Raw genomic sequence first — 27216 nt, forward strand, 5'->3', positions numbered from 1 at the left:
GGCCCCTAAAGCTGTCGTCACTTCTGTTGCATAGAAAGTGTTTTGGTCCTCGCGGGCCACTGATCCTGAAATCGCATAGATATTACAAAAACAGATTTTACCTATTTCGACATACGTAATTCGCCCAGAGGGATGCAGGAAAGTTTTGTTAACAGGTATACCTTGTCGTACCAAAATGGCAGTACCTGTGGCGTTACGTGAAATTATTATATATAGGGTAGTCGTGGCCACATGTAAAATCAGCTGTACCAACCTCTTGAAGGAAAACAAGATCGAGAGCACTTTGCTTTATATAATCAGTTTAGGCATGGTGTTTGACTGTAGAGGATAGTTTGTTCAGATTTAGTGTGGCAAAATGATACACATGAGCCGTCATATAACACACTAATGATATAAACAACCAAAACATTGCATGTACTTACAGGTTTTCTAAAGAATCAGTATTTAGAGCCTTCGTCATCATTGGGTTGGCGGGTGTTTCCAAAGGGTTGGGCACACTTGGGGTTAGGGTATACTTCACTGGCGATGGTGAACGCTGTTCGTTCGTTTTCTTTGCCGGGTGGGTGTGATTCTGGTCTGTGCTACGTGGCTTCTTCCTCTTCTTTTTTCCCAGTATGGGTGAAGATGGGGTCGGCAATGATGGGGGTTCTAGAGCCAGGTCCGTGTTTGTCGTCTGCGAAGAAACTGCATCTACTGGTGGTGAGTTCCCGATGGTTTTCACAGGACTCATCTGCGTAGTATGGATACTTAGCGGCATGATTGTAGTCTCGTCATTGGGAGATACTGGAACCGCCATGGGATCGACAGAATTTCTGACACTAGGCAGGGTGCTGTTTTCTTCGGTCAGCATTAAAGGGACATCCTGTATTGTATCGGAACTGGCGGCTACAGTTGATTCAGTTTGCATCTTGGTTATTGTAACTGGAAGTACTGTCTTATCATTGTGTATCACTTCTTCAGCGCTGTTGAGGTTGAATGGGGCGGGTCGCACTCTCCCTGTGTACGAGTTAGCACTTGTGCATGATGTTAACCTCTGGCGACTAGGGCATTGGTTAAAGAAATGATCGACCGCATAACAGTAGGAACACGTATGTTCTTGACCATTGTACGTGACCCAATAACGGCCGCCACTGATCGTAACGTATGAAGGTATCGCATGCGACAAGTTCATCTTTACTAATTTTCTTCCGGTTCTCACTGGGTATATGTGGTCTTTTGAGTACATTTCGTCATTAAGGAAGATCGCCTGTCCATAGTTAGTTAGTATAGAATATATTTTTTCATCTGCCCACGTCATTATCATTTCATGTTCGCCATCATCATCATTATACATATACACTCCTTTCGACTCATGTAATAACTGTTCACTCATTACTTTGGACAATAATTTCACAAAAACACATTTTCTATAATAGTCTACTTCTATACTTACAACCTGTTCTGGTTTCAGTTTCAATTTCGTATTTATCCAGAAATGTAGTTCATTTGATGTGGGCTTATTTCTCACTTCTCTAAAGTTCAATTTCAATGATTTCACTCGCTTTATGGCCATTTTCAAGACTCCAGTTTTGTTCGACTGGACAATTACGTAATGCACGCGTGCTGTCTCAACTACACGCTACGGGAGAGAGCACCGATCCAACTTCCTCCTTCCGCGGTTCGCGGGAGACTGACCCACTGAGCCACCATGGCCGGTACCATCTATTTTCTATAATTCTAGAATTACAATTCATCAAATTTCAGGAGACAGAACTTACTGAATGAGACCCATACATATATAGAATGTGTTTTTCAGCACACACTGTGACGTGAGAATGTGCCACACACATTTAAAACATTATTTGAACTCATCAATATGCTTACCTCCATTAAATTTGCTTCACACTTCACAGTCGCACCATTACAAACAATCTGTTTAAACCAAAAATGAAATTTCTGCCAATCCTTCATTGAAACATTCAGAAGATCTCTATCTATGTCATCATGCTCTTGAATTTGTATATAGTTCAGAACATGTTCCACAGAAAACTTTATCGTATCAGCTGGGACCTGAAATATGTATATACAGTGATCAGAACGCTACATTTTAAAAGTAGCTTCGCTACAGCTACAGCTACTCTTCCAAAATGTAGCTTCGCTACAGCTACAGCTACATTTTCCAAAAAGTAGCTCGCTACGCTACTCCTGTTCGCTACTCGCTACTTCGCTACTTTTTACGCTACTTCTGCATAAAAAAATGAAAACAACCATATTGGTATTATATTAAAAAAATCCCCTACTACTGGTAAATAGATTCTGTTATTTATTATCATGATTCCAGTCATTCGATAATTTTGATAGCAGTGTTACTTCAGTTCCTTATTTTTACTATAGTTTTTCAGAATACCATACCTATGCAAGTGGTATATCAATTCAAATTTGATATATGAATATTGCAATTAGGGTGTTACCCAAATTAATGATTACAACTATACACAAATAAAATTTGGTAGGATTACGTATTTATGTTCACATCAACATATTTTTCTTGAGAATAAATATTTCATTTTTTATAGACTAATATCAAGTCAGCATTTTGAATGAAAAGTACCTGGAGCCCTTTACTACAAAAGGGCCCCAGGTTCAATACCCAGTGGAGGCACATAGTGGTTAGGATCCAATCTCAATCAGCTTATCTATGCATAAAATGGACTCAAAACAAAAACTAGGAAAGACGCCAAGTTGGGAGGATGAGATCCTCCTGCTCCTCAATCCCCCACACTGCTGATCATTCATCATTCTTCCTCGTTCTCACAATTAGCTGAAAGTTGCAGAAAGCGACTATAGATAAGAGAATAATTAAGTAAACCATTCATCCTCATTGTCATGATTGATAGAACTGGAAGAATAGATGAGGAGGTAAACAGAAGAGGACAAATGGGTGGTGGACTATATCAATGCGTTCGAAGATTAATATGGAACAGGGATGTACAGTACCTATGAAATGCAAGAAGGTAATATATAACACATACTATATGCCAATAATTACGTACGGAGCAGAGACTTGGACAATGACACAGAGAGACAAAGAAAGATGCAGGCAGTGGAGATGATTTTTTAAGGAGTATATTGGGGAAGACTAGAAGGGATAGAATAAGGAATGAGGAGATCCGACAGACAGTGGGTGTGGTGAAGCTTCAGGACATGATAGATCAGGCACAGATGAGATGGTTTGAAAGAGGATGGGTGCATAAAGACTGCCAGTAAGAGCTTACAATGAACAAGGAGTGGGAATAAGGCCAAGGGGGAGACCAAGATGTCGGTGGAAAGAGCAGATAGTGGAGAGTGTTAGGAGAAGAGGACAAGATTGGAACACGTGGAAAAAGAGGAGTGGTGGAAGACCAGGAAAATATGGAGAGGCTTGACTTCTATGCCGACCCAGCCAAAGGCAGGAAACAGCGAAGGATGATGATTTATTTATTTATTTATTTATTTATTTATTTACAACTTTGTTTACATGGCGAAGTTAAGGCATTAATGCCTTCTCTTCCACTTAACCATTTATTACGGGGATCATTTTTTTCTTTGCAGTAAATTGTATACATGATGTCATGATTGGCAAAAGTTACAGAAAAGTGACGCAAAAGTAGGAGAAATACATAAATTTGAAAACTATGTAAATTAACTAAAGAAAATTGTCCTTTCTGCAGGAAAGTCAATAACTCGTACATACTTTTTGCAATATGATAATTATTGAGGAAACTGTCGTGTAAACCTGAGTGTTCTAATCATATTGTAATTTTAAAATTTGTGAACAAATACTATCGCGAAAATAATTGTAATTCCAGAAACTCTATCATTCTTGTAACAATAATTTCTTGCTGATGAGATCCTATACCCGTGCGGGGTTGCTAGTCCTCCATCGGGCGCCTCCCTAGGTGGCGGATATGGGAACGCCCTCCAGATATGGAGGGTACCGGGAAACCGGGGCGGACCAAAACTAGCAAAAGAAGGGCGGACCAGGCTCAAGAGCTGTAGTGAAAGCAACTGATCTAAGGGACGGAAACCCGAATCAAATGACATGGGGAGATGGCCCCGTAGCCCTGGTAGGCGACCATCTAGGGGAGTAAACCCCAACAGAAAAACCCCTCCAAGGGTTAAAATGGTTGAGCGTTAGGCTGACAACCTCACCTCGTAAAAAAGCAACTTGTTAAGAAACCTGCACATCAGCCTCGGATAAGGATGGGAAACACAGATGACGAACCAGGCAAGAACAAGGTACATGATTGGTCCATAGCAACATGGAACGTCCGAACAATGTTAATACCAGGTAAAATGCAATAAATAGCCAATGTAATCACACAACGCAAAATTGATATTGTAGCACTACAAGAGATCAGATGGCAAGGACATGGTAAAATAGACAAAAAAGATTACAGCGTATACTATAGCGGAACAAAAGAAAAAACAGGACAATATGGAACAGGGTTTATAATAACAAAAAACCTAAGAGAAAGAGCTCTATCATTCGAACCAATCAATGAGAGGATATGCAAAATAAGAATCATGGGTAAATTCCAAAATATTAGTATACTGTCGGTACATGCTCCAACCAATGAAAAAGAAGATCTAGAAAAAGAACAATTCTATGATCAACTAGAAAGAACAATAGAAAAAATAGCAAGATATGACATCATAATAATTGCAGGTGATTACAACGCAAAAATAGGAGTGAGAAATAGTGACACAGACATAATTGGTAACCATTCCCTACACAAAAACAGTAATGAAAATGGCCTACTTCTAACACAATTCGCAATAAGAAATAGGTTGGTAATTAAAAGCACCTTCTTTCCACATAAGAAGATACATTTGGGCACATGGAAATCACCAGACGATGAAACAGTAAATCAAATGGATCATGTATTAATAGATAAGAGACACTCCTCAACAATTATAGATGTAATAAGCCAAAGAGGACCAAACTGTGATTCAGACCATTTTCTGGTAAAAATTAAACTAAGAGCAAGATTAAGCAATAACCCTATCAAACAGAACATACGAAGAACAAAATGGAATTATACAAAACTTCACAACCAAGAAAACAAGGTGAATTACCAAACAGCAATTAAAAATAAGTTACAACAAAATACTCAAGAAGAAACAATAGAAGGGAAGTGGAAAATAATTAAGAAAGTGTTAACAGAAGCTGCAGAAGAAGTAATAGGCAAAGAGAAAACATCAAGGAAGAAAGAGTGGTTTGATGGAGAATGTCAGCAAATAATTAACCAAAAAAATGTTGCAAGAATGAAGATGCTGCAAAGAGAAACAAGAAGCAGTTGTAACAAATACAAAGAACTAAGGCAACAGGCAAATAATTTATGTAAGAAAAAGAAAAAAGAATGGATAAGAAAGAATATCCAAGAAATAGAACAACTTAGTCAACAGTCAGAGATTAGAAAGTACTATGCACCAATAAAGAGAATAAATAAATGATATCAACCTAAAGAGATAGGATGTAAAAGGAGAGACGGGGAGATAATAGGAGACAAAGAAAGTGTACTAGAAAGATGGACAGAACACTTCCAAGAACAATTATACAATGAAACATATAGAGAAGAACAAATAGAAAATAACGATGAACAAAACACAGAAGGAACACCAACACGAGAAGAAGTTGAGAAGATAATAAAAAATCTAAAAAACAATAAATCACCAGGAGAAGATGAAATAACAGCAGAAATATTAAAATATTCTGGACCAAATATGATAGAAAAAATATACAAAATGATAAAACAAATCTGGCAAGAAGAACACATACCAGAAGCATGGAATAATGGAATATTGTGCCCAATACACAAGAAAGGTGACAAAACAGAATGTAGTAATTATAGAGGCATCATGTTACTTAATACAACTTACAAAATATTGACCAGCATCATACATACAAGATTAACAGCAATAATAGAAAACATAATAGGAGAATACCAAGCAGGCTTTAGACAAGGAAGAAGCACAATAGATCAATTATTCACAATAAGACAAATAATGGAAAAATATTATGAATATAATATAAATCTCTACATGTTATTCATAGACTTTCGTAGGGCTTTTGATAGTATTAAAAGACATAAATTAATACAAATTATGGAAGAATTACAAATACCTAATAAATTGATTAGATTAACAAACATGACACTGCAACGCACATATTTTAAAGTCAAAATATGGAGCGATATGGGTGAACTAACAGAATATAACACAGGCGTAAAACAAGGAGATGGACTATCTGCATGCTTATTTAACATAGCACTACATGCAATAATAAGCAAAATAGACAAAAGAGGAATAATATTTACGAAACTCAGCCAAATTAACGCATATGCCGACGACGTAGTTATAATATCCAGAACAGAAGAAGAATTAAAGAGAATATACAGGATATTAGAAGAAGAAGCAAATAAAATTGGGCTACAGACAAACATGAATAAAACCAAATTCCTACTGCTGACTCCAAAGCAAGATGGAAAACGTTACCACCAACTTACAATAGATGACAAGAAATTTGAAGCGGTAACAAACTTCAAGTATCTTGGAATGACGATAAATGACCAAAATAACATGCACGATGTAATTAGAGAAAGAATAAATGCAGGGAACAAAGCATATTATGCCAACATACAATTACTAAAAAGCAAGTTAATTAGCAGATATACCAAACTATTGATTTACAAACACTTATTAGACCGGTAATAACTTACAGTGCTGAGGTATGGACAATGAGTGTAGAAGACGAACAGCAATTAAGGAAAACTGAAAGAAGAAGAATCAGAAAAATATATGGACCAATCAGGGATGGAGATTTCTGGAGAAGTCGAAACAATGAAGAGATAAATTCCATCTTAAACCAAAAGGATATAGTAAGATTTATTAAAGCCAGAAGAATTAGTTGGATGGGTCATATAGAACATATGAATAAGGATAGAATGCCGCGAAGAATCATGTACGAGAGAATGTACTCCACAAGAAGAAGAGGCAGACCCAAACTAAGATGGCGGGATAGTGTCGTACAAGATCTACAAAGAATGGGAGTCCATGGATGGAGGGAGAAGATATTAGACCGAAATACTTGGAGGCTGATAGTGCACGAGGCCAAAGCTCACCCAGAGCTGTAGAGCCAATTGGTAAGGTAAGGTGAGATCCTATATACTGATGATGATCAATGCTGTTAACGTGCTGAGCCATTTATTGCTGGCACTATTCCCTTGTCAGTGCCGTGGAAAATCCATCGCTCGTTTTTGCACTGCAAGTTGTGTCTTACACAGCAATTAATGACATTTTGGTGTCTCTTACACCATGAATATCCACAGGATTTGTTCCGGGGGTGACGCAAATGAGGCACTTTTTTCCAGTGGTGCAGCAAACGAGGCATGTTTCTCCCCAAAATAGCGGTGCAGCTAAAAAAACGTAGCTGTTAGCAAGAATATATTCATATATGTCAGTTATCTGGATAACTGAATTATTCAGATACTAATTAAATAAATTGCGCAGATATCTATAATCTACAATCTAGATAATCTGTATGTCCATGTAATAGACTTTCTTTATGAACCTCCTGCAAAATGAAGGGTTCTTGTCGATTTTTTCTGATGCTGTTGCCACATTCAAAATTCACCTGAAAATGCTGAGAAAAATATAGCTGTAGCGAAATTATCACTACAACTACAGGAATTTTGTAGCTTCGCTACCGCTACAACTACAATTTTAAAAATGTAGCGTCGCTACAGCTACAAATTTTGTAGCTAGCTACAGTAGCGACGCTACAAGTAGCTCGCTACTTTTGACCACTGTGTATATATTTATACTTATGTCCATAGAGTTATTTCAGCAAGAATGACTTGTAATATAATTAAGCCTTGTTTCCATATTTAAAAACACTAAGTTGCTGACCAAGGCAATTTATTATTAAGATAAAAACACTTAACATGTAACGTTTCGACCCTGTATCAGGGTCTTCCTCAGAGGAAGAACTAAACTAAAATATTGAAATATACTACACACAGAAAGATTACATACACATAGCAGGGTCACTAGCCACACAACAACAAATTAGGTTGACAGTCCTTATCTAGGAAGATTTCTCCAAAGGAATTAAACATATCACCTCCTGACAGTTGTTGACTAATTGGTCTACTAAACTGACAGGTGATTGACAGGTCAAGATTAGCAAGAGTCTAGAACCACCTGCTTACCACTCCCCCACCCCTCCTGCCTTTTTGGTATGGATGAATACCTCCTCCTCTGGTCTTCTTCTTTTCTCTTCTTTCTTCCTTGTTCATACTTCTTTTTTCTTCATCCTTTCAACTTTCTCTAACACACTCTTCCATTCCTTGTTTATCTTGAGTCCTCCATTTCAATTCATGATGTCTTCTCCTTTCTTTTCTATTTCTTTGGCCTCCTTCCATTTTCTCACTAGTTCTCTCTTCTCTTTTCCTATTCGCCTAGCTGAATCCCATTCAACTTCATGTCCTGTTTCTCTAGTGTGTTTGAATATGGCATTCCTGTCTCTCTTAAATCTCACATTATCCATATGTTGCTTTAACCTGTCTTTAAGTCTCTTCTTCGTTTCCCCTATATATACACTTTCACATCCTCTGCACTTCACCTCGTAGATAACCCCTTCCTCTTCTTCCTCTCTCTTTTCTTCTTTCTTCTTGCTGGCTATACTTAAAATAGTGCATCCTCCCTTCCTGTAAGTTCTTATACCCACTTTCCTCAGCACTTTGCATATCTTCTCTGTGGCATCGCCCATACTTCTTATACCAAACCATCTCTCTTTTCTTTTTCTTCCTTCTCTTCCAGTCCTCTCTCTTTTATCTCTTTTCTTCTTCTGTTGATGTTGTGTCTGTCTTTCTTTTCATAGCCATTCTCTTCTAGTTGTTCCCACAGGCTATTAATCTTGGTTTCTTCTTCCCCTTTCTCTGTGCATATCTTCTTTATTCGGTCTTCCATGTTCCTTATAAAATTATGTTTAGTTCCATCACCCACATCACTTCTTTTGTGGCAGAACACTCCTTTTGATACCATGTAGCCACAATCCCCATTCTCTTCTTTTTCATCTCAATATCCAAGAAATTTAATGTTCCTTCCTGTTCCGTTTCGAGCTCAAGGAATATCCCTGCATTCTCATCTTATACATCTTTAACAAGCTTACTTAGCTGCCTTTTCGTTCCCTTCCATATCCCAAAACAATCATCCACATATCTACAAAACAGACTTAACTTATCTCCTCCTTTCACTATCACTTCCTGCTCCCATTCATTCATAACTAATTCCGCCCACACAGGGCTCAAACAAGAGCCTATATTCAGACCTTCACTAATCTTGATGATTTTACTCCCAACTCTGCTGTAGCCATTTCCCAAATGGTTTCCAGCACTTGTACCACTCTCTCACTATCCCATTCTCCTATAATGCTTTTCCCCACTTTCTTCCTCACTATATCCACTACATGTCCCCTTTTGATGCTCGGTAACATGCTTCTCACATCTAGGCTAAACATTGTGATTTTATCCCCAGACTCCATCAGACCTTTTATAAGGTCCACCACCTGCTGACTGTTTTTCACGGCTCTGCTTCCTTGTTCTCTCACTAACACTTCAATTACCTTTTTTAACTTCTTCTCCAATGGTTCCAAAATATTGTCCCTGCAATTCATCACTGGTCTCAACTTTATCTCTTCTTTATGTATTTTGGGAAAGCCTTTTAAACTAGGCAGTCTTCCTGCCTCCTTTGTGAGCTTTTTAAACCCCCTCCTTCCTCCTTCCAGGAAGGGGTTATCTACAAGGTGAAGTGCAGAGGATGTGAAAGTGTATATATATAGGGGAAACGAAGAAGAGACTTAAAGACAGGTTAAAGCAACATATGGATGATGTGAGATTGAAGAGAGACAGGAATGCCATATTCAAACACACTAGAGAAACAGGACATGAAGTTGAATGGGATTCGGCTAGGCGAATAGGAAAAGAGAAGAGAGAACTAGTGAGAAAATGGAAGGAGGCCAAAGAAATAGAAAAGAAAGGAGAAGACATCATGAATTGAAATGGAGGACTCAAGATAAACAAGGAATGGAAGAGTGTGTTAGAGAAAGTTGAAAGGATGAAGAAAAAAGAAGTATGAACAAGGAAGAAAGAAGAGAAAAGAAGAAGACCAGAGGAGGAGGTATTCATCCATACCAAAAAGGCAGGAGGGGTGGGGGAGTGGTAAGCAGGTGGTTCTAGACTCTTGCTAATCTTGACCTGTCAATCACCTTCAGTTTAGTAGACCAATTAGTCAACAACTGTCAGGAGGTGATATGTTTAATTCCTTTGGAGAAATCTTCCTAGATAAGGACTGTCAACTTGATTTGTTGTTGTGTGGCTAGTGACCCTGCTATGTGTATGTAATCTTTCTGTGTGTAGTATATTTCAATATTTTAGTTTAGTTTTTCCTCTGAGGAAGACCCTGATACAGGGTCGAAACGTTACCTGTTAAGTGTTTTTATCTTAATAATACATTGCCTTGGTCAGCAAGTTAGTGTTTTTAAGAATGACTTGTAAAATGCAGGAAGATAACAAGGTAATTACTTGGCTTCTCTTCACACGAGAGAAAATTGTGTCTTGATTCAGTGGTGCAAAAAGCTATCGATGAAAGCAAAATCACCTTACTTGTATGCCTTGATTTCTCAAAAGCATTCGATTGCGTGAACCATGAAGTTCTACTCGCTAAATTACACAGCATTGGGGTAAACGGCATATCCCATGATTGGTTTGCATCGTACCTTTCTGGCAGGAAGCAGCGTGTACAAATCAGAGGCAAAAATAACTGTTCCTCTGGGTGGTTAAACATTCGAAATGGAGTTCCCCAAGGAAGCATTCTTGGACCTCTCCTTTTCTCCATTTATGTAATGGACTTACACAAGAGCCTCTCACATGCGCAGTATCACCAATATGCTGATGATGTTCAGATATACATACATACAAGGATAGAAGAGTTCTCAAATGCAGCATCACAACTACAAAAAGACCTGAACGCCGTAAGTGAATGGGCACAAACTAACTTACTAAAATTAAACCCAACCAAGTCAAAGTTTGTCTTAATGGGAAAGAAATTTCTGGTTATAAAGCTTAGCCAAAACACAGATAACATGATTCTCCCCAAATTGAATAGCCACCCATTAAATTTAGAAAATACTGTAAATAACCTTGCCGTTGTCATGGATTCCCACATAGAATGGTCAGGTCATATTTCAGAGCAGATGAAAAAAGCCAACAAATCTCTTCGAGCATTACATCACTTGAAAAATATTGCAGGCATTGAGGTTAAAAAAAAAATTGTGCAAGAGTCTAGTTTTATCACGATTAATCTACAGAGCCACAGTTGCTTACAATGCAAGCAGCTCCATAACTAATAAGCTACAAAAGCTACAAAATGCATGCATAAGATTCATTTACAAGCTGAAAAAAAAGGGACCACATTTCAAAATACTTATTCAATTTGAATTGGCTTAACACCAAGAATCTCGTGAAATACCAATTATTAACTTTAACACACAAAGTACTAGGCTACAAACAGCCTGCATATCTCTTTGAAAAACTGAACACAAATTCGAGCAGACATGAACATGTAACACGACGAAAAAAATTATTGTCAGTCCCAGTACATAATACGACTACCTACGGAAAATCATTTACCGTAACTGCCACTAAAGAATGGAATTCCCTCCCAACCTCCCTAACATCCATCAAAAACCATAAGCTATTTAGAAAGAATCTCAAACAGTATCTACTGGCAAGGCAGCAAAATACTTAATCATGAGCAACTTTTCATTCATAAAAATACTCACTGTAACATTTGGCAACTGTGTGCATATAAATCTTATAATTTCATTATTTTATTTCACTTCATTATTATTATTATATTTTTCATTGTTCCAGATTACTGTATTATATGTATATGTACTAAAACAAAAGCAACAAACATTAGATACCTATGTTCAACAATTTATAGGTAAATCTGTTTTTCTTTTTCATTATCTATACATGTATGCGTATATACCTATATATTTAATTGTTCTTATTTGTATTGATATGTAATCCTTTTCATGTTTTAATTTTATTTTTTTCTCAATGTATACTCTTTAATCCATTGTATTAATCTCCCAGACAAGGGTCTGTTGTAAGAACGGCCCTAGAGGCTGAAACACGCCCGTTCCAATAAAGGCGATTTTATTATTATTATTATTATTAATGACATTAATATTATACTCTCAAAAATGTAGTATAGATTTTGTACATTTCTTGCTCTGCATGGTTATTCTGTCATTTTTGCCTAATTTAAGGCTGAGCCAATACCAATACCAAGCTGATATAAGTGATATCAGTATCTGAAAGTATTAGTTGGAATTAATCTCAATATTAGCTGATACTTTCCAGAGTCTGGGTGTTTTGCAGGGTTTACAATAATGTCCAGTGACACTTTTGCAGAGTCTAAATATCCTAGAAATTATGCAAAATTCATAATTTTCATTATTTTTGCAACCTTGTGTGAGGGAGGAATGAAATTGATTAAGCTATTACCTCATGTGAAATTAGATTGATGTAGTATAGTTACAATCAAAAACTTATAGATTAAAATTTATAAACAGTCAGAATTCTTTTGAACTGTTACAAGTTTCAAGTGTTGATATCGGTGGAAATTGGTAAGAATATTGTCTCTCTTACCGATATTGGTTCAAATTGGTATTGGCTCAGCCCTAGCCTAATTCTGAGGATGAGCATGAAGGATGAAACTGATGAGGAAGCTCAGAAACGAACACCTACGACCAGTTGAGTGCTTAATGTGTCTGGTCACAAGAAGAAAATAATTATTATTAGGGTGGATCAAATGAAAATGGAAGAGGGGCCACAGAATGAAATCAACAAAGTTTATTTAAAATGTAATCTCCAAAGTTACACAAGCACTTGTCCCACTGTTTCACCAAGTGGTGAATACCCTGCTCGTAGAACTCCTTTGGCTGAGATCGGAACCAGTTGCAAACATTGTCCAAGAATTCATTGTCCGAGTGGAAGCACCAACCCTTCAATGCCCTTTTCAGTGGACCAAAGATATGAAGCCGCATGGCAATAGATCAAGGCTATATGGTGGGTGTTCCAACACTGTCCACCCAAACGTCGCCAATGTGTTCTTTGTGACAGCTGACGTATGTGGCCATGCGTTGTCATGCAGCAAAACCACTCCAGAGGACAACAGACCAGGCCGATTGACCTTGATTGCTGTGTGCAAACAGAGGAGGGTACTGCAGTAACAAGCAGCGTTGATCGTTTGATCATGGTCCAGGAGCTTAAGGAGAAAGGGTCATTCAAGATCAAAAAAACATGTCAGCCTCACTTTGCCACTACTCTGCACCATTTTGAACATCTTCGGCAGTGGACAGCTCAGATGTCTCCAATGTTGGCTTTGTCGTTTGCTTTCAGGTTGGAAGTGGTGGCACCAACATTCATCACCTGCCACAACCCGTTCCAGGAAATTGTCCTCGGCACGATATCTCAGAAGATGCTGCATAGACAATCCCATACGGAGGCTCTTCTGATCATGTGTGAGATGGTGTGGCACCCACTGTGCACTCACTTTCCTGTACTGCAGTCTGTCTGTAATGACGGTACGTACGGAACCGAAACTCACTCCCACATCCATGCTGATGTCCCTGATGTTGACTCGTCTGTTTGCCCGGATTATCCGATCAACTTGTTCCACCAGAACATACATGATGACAACATGAGCTTGACCAGGTTGCTAATCATCCTTCACAGATTCCCGTCCCTCTCGGAAAAGCTTGTGCCAGTCCTGCACACGAGTCAATGACAGAGCATGTTGTACATAGACTGCCTTCATTCGCTGCTGCATTCGCGAACTCCAACTCCTTCAGCCACTAAAAAATTAATAACACCACGTTGCTCTTCCTTGCTGGCAAACATTCCGCCACCACAGGTGAAGCAAGCACTGACTGCTTGCCTGCTTGCCTTCTCCGATGATACTGCTGCCCGACCACCTACGCATATCACATGCTCACGTGCGACTATCTAGGGCAAGTCCCTTATGCAGTAGAGGTTTCTTTCGTTACCTCCTGCTCTACCTCTACACATTGTTGTCACCACACACATACATAAATATAACTCAATACATCCACTATTCCATTTTTATTTGATCCGCCCTCATAGTAACATCCAGGCATAAATTGATCACAGAGAAAAAGTTGTAAGTAAAATAAGCAAGACATTGCGTTACATACTGATATTTTGGTGGTTGAGCACAGTTTTGCCACCGAAATTCCAGCTAGGACATGTAAGTTCTATTGTGTTTGATCTCTCATCAATTTTTTACCTTACAATCATATATTACCATCATTACAATTAATGTAAAAAGGCAGAGAAGCTGTATTAAATAATCAAATAGAACATTTCTCTAATGACTTTACTGTGAAGTTCAATAAACTGTACATTGTCACTTATTTCACAAAGATTTTGTACCTGTAGACATGAGAAACTTTCCACTAAGATGAGCCATTTTCTCTATAACAATTATATCAGTATTTGAATTTATTGATTGAATTGTTGTTTTAAGTCCACTTTATGCACAGATAGGCTAATCGTGACTGGACCTACAGTTTAAAATGGGATCCGAAACACTGTGCCTAAACTGGGTATCAAACCCAGGACCCCTTGATTACAAGGCTATATCAGGATTTATATGCATATCAAATGTACTGGCTGACAGAATCATGCTATTGCATTGGTGATGGATTAGCAACCTTCTCTCCTGGGAGGGGGACAGAGGCATGACCCTATTAGAATTTGTCATTTTTAGACATTGTCTATGGAGGTATTCATTTATAGATTTTAATGAGTGATTGCCTTAACTCTCATGTTCATTGGCTACTTATTGTTATTTATGGGGGAGCAGGGCCGGGAGGTGGGTTGCTCCTCTACCCTGGTGCTAGCGTGGAATGTTAAGAATAGATGTAAAGAACTTCCCCAACCATCTGCTGTTAAAGTGGAATTGCCGTACTAAATAATTGGTGTTTTACGTGGGGGAAAATAGAGGTGGAATAAAAAATGGCAACAATGAAGTGGGTGGATGTGTCAGATAGTGTTGAGGCAGTGGTGATAGCCATGTGAATTTGCGTAAAAATAGACATTGTCACAAAGTGAGGAAGGAAAATGTAACCACCATCAAGACATGCTTACTAAAGTGGAGTAATGCTCCTGGATGGAGATTGTGGTTGCCTGAAGTCACAATGCAGAATGTTTCCAGGAATTTTATGAAGCATGTGATAATGCAGCATTGCCTCATCAGTGGGTGGAATTGTTCTGTAAAGGCAAGAAAATCATTCAGGATGCATCACACTTTCTTTTTTCATGACAACGCACAGTGCCACAGTACAATCACTTTCAAGAATCCCTTTCACTACAGGAAGTGGGGGATCTGGAACACCCTCCATATTCTTCTAAAAATGTCAGCCGATACAATTACGATTTCTTCATAAAGACGAGAGATATCGCAAAAAAGATTATCCATGCTGTAGGGCGATCCCCACAGGACATAAACAACAATGGCTATGATAATTCCCACAAGCACAGTGCAGGATGTGGTCTCACCACCGAGGTTCCAGCATTCGAGTCCCTGCTTGGGAATGGGTGCTTTTGTGAGTGTCCCTTCATAAATTTAATCCAATAATCACTAATCATCATCATGGCGATTAGCCAAAGCAACACAAAATACACATGTGGAGCTGAAGGCTGTAGATATGGTGGGAGATAATATTGAAAAAAATGTAAGTGGTATCAGTATTGGCAATTGTGTTATTTGTAAGCTGTAGACATGTCACTTTTTATCCAACCCTTTCATATTTCTTTTCTAGATTTCTTGTCACAAGGGGCCACACTGGCATGTATCAGATCAACAGAATGGTTTCTACTGAACAAATACTGTACTGTACTGATTGTGGCAATTAACAACAGTTGTTATTTCCATGTAGTATTGTACCATGTCCATACCTCTCCATCTTCTGACAGGGTCTGGCTATTTGATATCAACTTCAAGAAGCTAACACATGCTGATAAATGATAATTTAACAAAAAGGCTTCCAATTCATGAGGATCCTTTATGGCAAAGCATCGAGGTAAAAAAGCATCCTGTGAGCCAATCTCTTGAAACCACTGAACATTCTGAAGTGTTTTGTAAAGTTTATCCTGAAACAAATAGCATGTTAAATTATACTTAATGAACCAAAAATATGAGATGTGCTCTTAAATATCAACTATTTCTTACATTATGCATTAATACAATTGAAAATTATTTGTTGTAACAGAAAGGTACAAAGTAAGATTGAACTTACGTACAGAATCCTAAAGCAATTCTTAATTCTTTGAACTGTCAGGTGTTTCAAAGGTCAAACAATCCTAACTTCGATCACTTGCAACATGAAAACCGTACGATATATTTACACCAAGTTTTCTGCAAAGCCCTATGGATTAAGATATTTTCATTTGTGATTTATGGCTTTTATCTTACAACTGCAGATAATAAAATCATTGCTCAAGAGCAATTTTTACAACCCAGCAATGGGGATCCTATATGAACAAAGGTATGCACTGACTCCAGAGGTTTCATTTGGAAGCACTGACTGCGAGATTTTGAATCACTTCAAGAGATCGTTATCTACCCGTATTGGTAAGAGAAGGCCGTAAATGGAGTAGAGTGCAGGAAGTGAAATTAGAAATGCTCTGGTTGTACCAGCATGGTCATCACAGTGAGAAGGTTGATTGGGTTGACGTTATTCATTAGAAGAGGCAAATTTCTTCATCAGACACTGAACTAGGCTTTTGTCTAAAGACATTCTTCCCCTTCATGACAAGGTACACACTTTCCCATACAACTGCTGCTGTCATTCAGAAATTGACTTTTAAGACAGTTTCCCCCTCTGATTGTCATGCATTTGGAATTCTTGAGGGCAATCTGAAGTGATGAAGATTTTGGAATGATCATGAGGCCAAAGAAGCAGCGTGAATTTCTGCCTGAAGGCAGAATCAGAGAAAAATTGCCTGGTAGAACAGAGAAGTTGGTGCACTGGTGTAAGAAGTGTATTGGAAAAGAGGGCAATTATGTAGGAAAATAACATCATTTGTATCCGTAGCTGAATCATACCTGAATTAATTTTCAATTTGTTGTTACTTTTTTGAATAATCTTCATACAAATATTGTTAAGTTTTAAAAATGCTGCTGTTTTCACCTTAACTGAAGAAAAATAAAAGCTTTAAGACAAATTGGGAACATAATAAAAGTTTTCCAGAATATCTAATTGATTCACCTTTATTATGATGTACCATGATGATGGAAATTTGCTAACAAGTTGTTCTTCTGCCAGTTCCTTCCAGTCCAACTTTTCACTTGTTACCCACACCAAATCAGGTGATATGCTCACAAGAAGCCTTGTCACAAGGAGATTGAATAACAAATCCTTTGCTGCTGGTTGCTGCATGTTGGTATAATTGAAGAACAATTCATCTGCAAATTAAACTTTTATTGCAAAAAATAAAATAAAATAAAGAAACAAGGTTCCAAGAAAAATTATTCAGTGCTAAATTAAGCATACTGCTAACTTATGTATTAGTGATAGTGTATGAATGAACTAATGAGCTGCATTAAAATCTTAAAAAAAAAATCTTCAACCATTAATAAAATCTAGCACTACTTACTTCTCAACGTTTTTGGAGCATGTGCTCCATTTTGTATGGATAAAAGGGCTGAGAATCTGCACTCACAAGGAGCACTTACCCCTTTGATGCATATCTGCTCCCATTTTGATATGAACGAAATCTTGCAAGCTGCTTTATACACACACACACACACACAAGGTAGGAGTAGGTACGTGTATCGCCTGGTCATAAAAATGTTGACATATCTAAGAAAAGATTCTAGGTTGGACACTATGTGAAGGTGGACTGTATTCATTTGGAAACTGAGACATGCGCACTTCTTGAGCACTTACTCTCATTGCAGGATATCATCATGAGTACCTATTCACTTTTTTAATACAGCCCATCATCATAGGTACATGAAGTGATACAGTGAAACTCCCATTTTATGTTTTCCCACATTACACATTCAATCCAAAATGCCACAAAAGTTTTCTCCTAATTTACGTTTTTCTACATGTTAAATTTATCACCATGGATCGCTGAAAAACATAAAATCAAGATGAAGATAATTCAAGGTATTGTAAGCTAGTCAAAATAAAACATTTCATTCATTCATATGATGCACTTGAAATGGGTAAAATGTCTATTGCCTTCAATATTTCAATATGGTTTACATATTTTTCACACTAAAGAATTATTATATCAATGAAATATTATGTTAGTCGCATTTGACAAGGATACAAGTGAAGTGTGTCAAAATGTTGAGAGAAATAAACAATCACAACTCTTACATAAAAACATTTTGACAAATATTTTGATGGTGATTAATAATATCTTAATGCTTTCAAGAATTACCCTGATAATTCCAACTCGTCAAACTGCTAGGAAGAATTCTTAAAAATATTTCCAAAGGAATATATTTCGTCAACTGAGAATGCAAATGTTGGATTCCAAAATTGTAAGCAATAGGATTTTATTTTTTCTGTGGCCCATTTAGGGTTCAACTGCTTCATGTACACTATCGCCTGATACTTAAAAAAAAAAAAAGGTAAAGTGTTCCCCTGTGCATAGCACCACGCCATGAAGGCCTGATACTTACATGCAACAAATATTTATATTTGGAGGGTATTTTGGGTTTATCCCCAAAAATATTTGGAAGTAAGTATTTTGTCAAACTTGAAAACTATGTGTCACTCTCATTTATTTTAATTTACAGGGTGGGTCATAAGTGTGGAGACACCGGAATAAAAGTTGAATGACATAATATTCTGCAAAACAAACATTGTGGGTTTGTAATAGGCGTGGGGGAAAATGTTATAGGGCATATGACGATGATTGCCGCCATCTTGAAACCTGCCAAATTGAATTCAACTTCAGAATTTTAAATGGGAAGGGGGTGATAAGATATGATATATCAAATCAGGCTAGAATTTCACGAGAAGGTTTTTTCGACGTATCTTTAACCAGTAAAAAGGTATGACTGAATTTTTGTACAAATTTGCTCCTTTTCGAGGTGTCAGAAAAATACATTAAAAATGTGTTTAGCGCATTGGTTCACAAGATCACAGTGACGTCTAGGGAGAGAAGTACACATGCCATTGAACACGATTTTAATCAGATACATCCAGGAGAGCTGTGCATTATGAATAGTTGTCGCGAACAATTACACTTCCATTAAATGAAAAGTCCTTCACAGTGACGAGGCTAATGTCCATTTGGTAACATTATCGTATGGGTAAAACGGATTCCTTCAAATTTCCTTCAAATTTACAGGAGAAAGTACGATAATAGTACCGTCCATTTTCTATCAACTGAATCTAAAATGCTTAGAACTACTTGGATTTGTTAAATGAACAGGTTTTTTCATCCTTGCTTATGGAAGAAGGTACTTTTTACAGAGTTCTTTTCAGTAGGAAGGAACACCAGAACACTATGAGAATGTTGTGAGACAGTTTCTGTCCAAAGTTAGTTATCGGATGACAAGGGTCGCATATTCTGTTTATTAAGTTGCACCATGAACATAAACATTAGTCTCCTCACTGTGAAGGACTTTACATTCAATTATTTTTCTGGGTGTTTAAATATCTCTTCCATGTATCAACTGTGCCATGTTAAGTGTCATATTGAATTGACTTAAATGATTTTATTCCTATTCTCCAAAATGACTATTTGTTATGAAAATTTCAGGTCAAATATCTGCTTTTACGGCAGTTCTCATTGTCCAAACATTGGTGACCCCTCCCCAACCACTGACTATATTTCAGCTTTATATTGTCAAACTATGGCTTAGTGATGGCCTAAAATTCCAAAAATGTAGTTTACACATAGATTTGAAAATATTGTCAGGATCTGGAGCTACCTCAACATATGAAATATCGTTTCTTGAATTTGTCATCTTGAAATGTTTTGAGCAATTTTACTCAAATGAAAAACCAAATCATTTACCGGATGTATCTAGTTGTTACAAATGCAGTCCAGGGTGCATACTACATGGAAGAGAGGTTGTGATTTGCATGCCTTCACAGAAGGTCACCCCTTACAGCTGCCCACTCTTCCTAAACCACACACTATATTACAGAGTTTTTATTAAAAACTTACAGCTCAAGTAACACCCTAATGTTGCTGAGACATGTGTTCCTTAATCTATGAAAATGTGGCCAAGTCCAAAATGACTATAACTTAAAAAAAGTTTTGCAAAATAGGAAAAATCAGTCTTTTGTCTGCCATCTTAAAATGGAATGGGCAATCTCTCTAACGTAATGAGAGACCAATCCTTCAAAGTGTCTTTTAACCAGGGGTTGAAAAATACAAGGTTCAAATTTATTTTTTTAATATTCACTTACGATTATTTCCAACATGAGTAGAGTATGTGTTTCTTAATATTTGTGTTTTCTGTATCACGTGTATCATTAAATCAGAATAATAAATATGGTGCTATAAATGTTTACACTGTTGCTAGCCAAATTTTAAAATACGGTTCAGTAGGCCTAATAGAATTTATTGCATAGTTATTCATGCCGTCACCAGCTGAGCCTTATTTAGGATAGCCACTCTAGGTCCATGCTAAAGTTCAAGTATAATTCCCAGTTTTCAAGGTGAACTTTTCAAAAATTCAAGCGTACAAGCAGATGCTTTCTCTCTTTCAACCAAGTGTTTCTCTCGACACAGAAATATATTAACAATATTTGGTCTGTGTGATTCCATTGTATCCAAAAATTTTAATTCAATTCAATTAAACGGTATATACATTTGAAGGGCTCGGGTGTAAAACATGGTAAGTGACATTTTGGTCATTTTTGAGTTACAAAGTAAAATGTGCCATCCTTCAAATATTCAAGTGTAATTGCCATGCCATATAATTTGCATTGGACTCAGTGAAGCCTTCTTAAAATTGGTAAACACAACACAAGAACAATCTATCTACAGAATAGCTTCCAATAACCTTTTTTCCTTAATGAACTCAACTTAATCACTTACCATGTTTTACACCCGAGCCCTTCATTTAATTTAAGGTGCAGAGTTTGCATTTGCCATTTCATATACACAGATTCGAAATACATCTACAAACAAATCACAAATATTATGGGATATATTAATCTACGAAAAATTGGAATTGTTTAAAAATTTCAAACTGAAATTTACCTAATCAACTTCAAGATATCTTATTTGGCAATAATGTCCTGCAAAGGACACTAAGAAAGTAAACGGATTGAGAGAGAGAATTATGTTTTATTTTCCATGCATCTTCCTTTTCCTTCCTAGATAAAAATAAAAGCTAAAGTGTGAAAAACTTACCTCAGAACATTTACGAGGGGCATTTACAAATGATTTAGACTGGGGCTGGTATTCGAACCCCGGTATAGGCAAGCTGGCGACAATACAGTAGTCTGAAAGAGTCGACCTTGAAGAGTGAATAATAATGCAGGAGGCTGGTAGATGTCAGGAGTAGTGTTACCATTTTACGGGCATCCTGTGTGCCATCACTGACAGATCATGGAGTGTGTTTATCATGGGCAGAGGTGGACTGCGTGGTTCCGGTGGAAAGAAGGGAACAGGCCAGCAACCATTTACAGCAGATTGCGTGCAGTGTGTGGTGACAGTGCTCCGTCACGAGTGACAGTGTTTAACCGGGTGAGTGAATTTGATACAGCAGTATCGCAAGGGAAAGTGGGCCAAGAACGTCCTGTTGCTTCATGACAATGCTCGTCCACATACCAGCCACCGCATTGAGGATAAGCTGAGATCACTGGGGTTCACTGTGTTGGCACATCCTCCTTACTCACCAGACCTCACACAGAGCGACTATGCCCTCTTCAATGAAATTAAGAAGCCCCTACGTGCTGTCAGATTTCCGGACAATGATGTCCTCCAAGCAGCTGTCAGAGACTGGGTACGTGACACCCCAAGTGATTGGTACCGTGCGGTCATACGAAAGCTACCGGAGAGGTGGCAACGTTGCATTGCTCTTCAGGGAGAATACGTGGAAAGGGCTGAAGCCTAACCTGGGATCCCGGACCATCCATGACATGGTATGTGTCAATAGTCTAAATCATTTGTAAATGCCCCTCGTACAGATATGTATAAATTCAATTGGATTTGGATTCATAAAAGTTGTAATTTTTTACGTAACCGGAAAAAATTCAAGCATAATTCCCAGAATTCAAGGAATTTCTGGTGGGTGGCCACCCAGTAATTGCTTTTAATGAAATTTTGTATTAAACACTAAATTAAATGTTTTAAGATCACATTTCATAGCTTAACTTAGTTGGATTCATGGCTTTGTTGGTCTGTAATTGAGAAAAAAATGTCTCCCGAGGAAATGGGGCTGGCACCTGAATGATATTTAGTTTTGTCTACCCCTGCTTATAACTAAAAATTGCAACTCACAAGGTCAATGTGGGATTTGCTACTTGCGGTGGCAAAGCTTACCATCATTGTGACCTAATCCAGCTAGATTTCTAGCCTTCACATGTTGATCAGGAGTAAATTTCTGAAGCCATCCTCGCCTCTCAAGGACTTGATGAAGTGCTTTGCATTCATTGTAAACAATGAAAATTTTATGCTCCTGAAATGAAAAAATAAAAAATGAATTCTCAGTACCGCACTGTGGCGTTGCAGACTAAGATGTCAAGCTTTGGGCTTGAGCTCCGGGATGCATGCTGGTTTGAGTCTCCTGGGGAGAAGTGTAACAACATCTCTCCTGAGATTTTGGCCTGAGTATGGGAACGGTGGCCACCCACCATCTTGAGGAATTTTGGCAGCTATGTATGAGTGGCATACATAGCTGCTGGAAATTTCTCCTGTTTATAGTAGACAGAATCTACTGTTATCAACTGTATTTACTGTGTTCTCGGATATCTAATGAAAGCCAATGGTTTCCTACTAAACACCTTCAGCAGGTCTAATGTGCATTACAAGTGAAAATCCTCGTCAGTATTACATGTAATATTGCATGCAGTGTCTAGATTAACATGTTGGCTGTAAATAGAACTTTTTATTCCTCTTGATCCTAACAATTTGTTTCTACAAGGTGGTTATAATTAATGTGACGGTGTTCAGAGTGGTACAGCACGGGCTGTAATGAGAGTAGCAGTCTGAAACTTCGTAGATATGCTAATGAAGCAATGCGCTCGCGAATTATGCAAAAAAAAAAAAAAAAAAATAGTTCCAATTCTCGCCACCAGGGTAAAAATGGCGCTGTAAGCAGTCAAAACGTGGTATAGTTACAGGAAAAAGGCAGGAAAGATCAAACACATGAGAACAATGGCTCTGGCATGTTTATTAGGAACTATGGTTACAAGAACTGTTCAATATGGCCTCCCAATTCAGCAACATGCTGCATTCGTAACACGGCATGGTCGACGGTTGCTCGCAGCATGTCTGGTGAAATCTGAGCGACATGTCGTTGTATGCTAGCCTTCAGATCAGGCAGAGACCGGACATGTCCCTGATAGACACGATCTTTTAAATATCCCCACAGCCAGAAGTCACATGGATTAAGGTCGGGGGATCTGGAAGGCCAATCATCTGGAAACTGCCTAGAGATGATGCGGTCATTAGTGAAGGTTTCTCACAGCAAATCTTTCACGTGGCGACCGACATGTGGTGTTGCCCCATCTTGCATGAAAATGGTGGTGTGTTCACAGTTCCGTTCTTGCAAAGCTGGAATCACGTGTTGCACAAGGAGGTCCCTATAATGTGCAGATGTCACTGTACACCTAACAGGCCCTCGAGGTGTCATCTCCTCAAAGAAAAACGGACCAAGAATGAAGGAGCTAGTGAACCCACACCATGCAGTCACGTAAACTGAGTGCAATGGTTGTTCCTGCACAACATGTGGACGAGTGGAACCCCATATGCGACAGTTCTGAGTATTCACTGTACCGACCAGAGTAAAATGCACCTCGTCAGTCCACAGAATATTCCCCGGCCACATGTCATCCACTTCCATGCGTGCCAAAAACCGATGGGCAAACTCACGGCGTTGTGGAATATCTTGGGGTTTCAATTGGTGCACAATTTGAATCTTGTAGGGATACCAGTGTAAAATGCACCGCAATACCTTGCGAACTGTTGACCAGGGGAGTGACAATTCACGTGCCACAGCTCTAGCACTGGTTGCAGAAGTTGAGGCATGTGCTGCACGGTCAGCTACAGCTACAGCAACTTCGTCCACAACTTCCACGGGGATGGGCCACCTTCCTCTCCCTGGTGCAACACCCAATTCACCTGTTTCCTCGAATTTCTTCATCATCTTCTTCAGCCCATTAATTGACATGGGCCCTCTTCTCAGCCCTTTCTGTTGGCGATATTTCCGCAGTGCAGCGTTACTATTGCTCCCATTCTGGTAAAACAACTTCACTAGCAGTGCACGGTCTTTCTTCGCAATAGCCATTGCTTTTTACACGGGAAAAATCAAACTTTTAATGTTCGGCGAACATTCACATCACTAAAGGAAAAAAAAAGCAACAAGCGTCACCAACAACAACCAGGGAGCTCACACAATGGTTAGGCAATGTCACCGACTTTGAAGTCAGAGTTACGGAAAATTCCACGTTTTGACTGCTTACAGCGCCATTTTTTACCCTGGTGGCGAGAATTGGAACTATTTTTTTTTTTTTTTTTTGCATAATTCGCGAGCGCATTGCTTCATTATCATATCTACGAAGTTTCAGACTGCTACTCTCATTACAGCCCGTGCTGTACCACTCTGAACACCGTCACTTTAATTATAACCACCTTGTACATCTATTTGAAAATCTAGTAGATGATTTTTTAGTTTCTTTTAAAGTGCTTTTGACACTGGATGGATGTTAGAGAGGTTAGAAGGGAATTCCCCTACATTTATTTTAATACCATTTTCTTACATTTGTACTTGTCATTGCTCCCTCCTTACTTTGGATATAGTTTTTGTTCATACTGTCTTAAAGAGGGGAATCTGAACCTGAGTGCCTAACTTATCAACACAGTTACAAGTAGTTTTTGCATAGCTACTGACGTTAAAAAATATAACCGTAAGTGTGTACATTTGATTCAGATATCTTGGAGATAACCATATTTTAAATATGCATTGTTGTTGTATTCCTAAATTACACAGGCAGCAAGGTAATGTTGCAAAAACGTTGTGGCAACATTAGCCCCTTACATACCTAACATTGCTACATAAAGTTCAGTATATGTTGCCACAAAGTTGTCAATCTACGTTGCAGCAACATTTAAATAAATGACCCTTAAACGTTGACACAACGTTGTTTCAACATACACTGAACATTGTAGCAACGTTAGGTATGTTATAGGGGCTAACATTGCCACAACGTTTTGGCAACATTAGCTTGTTGACTGGGATAATTCAAACTGTGCAAAGCCATACAAAATATGATTAAATTCTAACCAAATAATAATTTTAAATGCCCGAATTTCCCTTTGGAAAAAATACCTTGCTTGCCCCTCTTTGAAAAAAATATTCTGTGGGTGTCTATTCTATGACATCGGCCCTCCTCACCCACTATCAGCAAAGTTTATCCCAATATTTCTACACATCATTGAAGTTATGGAAATAATGTATCCTCTAACTTTATTGAAAGGGATTTTGCCTTCCCTTATGAGAGTTGAACGTGGTTGTGGAAAAGGCATACTTTTTAACCAAGGATAGAAAAAAAACTCTGATACAAATTCAACAGTTATCTGGTAGTCAAACAACATACGTACGTTTCATACGTTCTTTTGCGAACGGTGTGAAAGATAAGTTAACTTCGGAAACATAATTTTTAAGATATTACTTACTCGAAGTTGCTGACACACGCACAAAACTGGTTGAAAGTTCGCGCCAAACTGAAGGAAAAGTTGACAGGAATCCGGAATTCCAAGATGACTAATATGCAGTGACGTGCACTGAGGAGTAGCTAGTCCAGCAGAGATAGATCAATCAATCTCACATCTCGAATTGTATTCAAATCACAATATTTATTATCTTGTTAAAGCCACAGTTCATATGCAGCACTTTGTTTTCCACGCGCTTCTCGTCCATCGGTGGGATCCGGGGGCAAAGCTGGCTGGATACCCTAGCTCGCTCTTCTTCCGCCTGACCAGTTAACAGGTAGAAACGGTCGCCCTAAGGAAAAGGGAAGATTTTTACCTCTACCTCCCTTGCCCCCTCGCCCCCCGCTGCAATGGTTGAAAGCCCAGGCTTTCAGGTCCCCCAGTCTATCTCCTATAGGACAGATAGGGGATTGCTTTCTCATAGATTTTTTTGTAAAACCTCTAAAGAACTAAGGATACATTTTTCTGTATTTACACAATCATTTACACGTTGTACAATATGTATGTATAATATGGGATGTACGTAGTTTTATTATTTATGAAATGGGAAAGTGTTATGTGCAGATAATAATGTTATGCTTTCTTTTTTTAAAAAATATGGAATATATCATGATTAAATTACAGATATGTGCTCAGGCTCTCTCTCACTCTCGTTTTAGTAGTGTTTTATTTAAATATATACTCTTGGCCTCTAACAGTCATAAATACGGATGTAGTTATTTGGGCAAGAGAACGCGTCTTCATATTGTTGTTGGTTTGGTTTATTTTACTTCTCTTTTCTGCCACATTTGGTTGTCGCGAAAATGAGGATGAGTGATGATATGATGAAATTGATGAAGGGACCTCATATGAACAATCCAGGCCAGGATTCGAACCCGTGATGAGTGTCCTATGTGTTGTACTCTACAGTGAATAATGAAATAATTTGGAATGAAAAATGTATCTCAGAACTCAAAAAGCCAAATGAATATTATTGAAGAAACTACAAAAAAGTGTATTTTGTTACCTGTTTTGTTTCTGTGCATAAAGTGTACTTAAAACACCAAATCAACCAACCGTGGGGGAGTGGTTATCACAGTGCGCTACGACACCAGAAGTTCCGGGTTCGAACCCCGACCTGGGCATGAGTGTTCTTTGTGTTTGTCCCTTCATTAATTTTATCGTATCATCTTCGCAATTA

The 27216-nt window shown here is 38.2% G+C and overlaps 1 protein-coding gene across 4 annotated transcripts in view; it reads right to left on the reverse strand.

Moving 5' to 3' along the window:
* The window catches only part of LOC145988393 (tubulin glycylase 3A-like), a 97240-nt gene that overhangs the window by 31286 nt on the left and 38738 nt on the right, over positions 1–27216 (reverse strand). For 2 of the 4 annotated variants that reach the window (XM_083123272.1, XM_083123275.1), the window contains exons 2-5: positions 22647–22782; positions 17387–17583; positions 16074–16268; positions 1864–2049 (exon numbers count right to left, since the gene is read on the reverse strand). In XM_083123272.1, coding sequence (XP_082979398.1) covers positions 1864–2049; positions 16074–16268; positions 17387–17583; positions 22647–22782 — 714 coding nt within the window. The remainder of the gene's footprint in view (positions 1–1863; positions 2050–16073; positions 16269–17386; positions 17584–22646; positions 22783–27216) is intronic. The other 2 variants (XM_083123274.1, XM_083123273.1) reach the window with 2 other exon arrangements.

This window comes from Lepisma saccharinum, chromosome 5 (genome assembly GCF_977018435.1).
Source record: "Lepisma saccharinum chromosome 5, izLepSacc3.1, whole genome shotgun sequence".
NCBI classification, from domain to species: Eukaryota; Metazoa; Arthropoda; class Insecta; order Zygentoma; family Lepismatidae; genus Lepisma; species Lepisma saccharinum.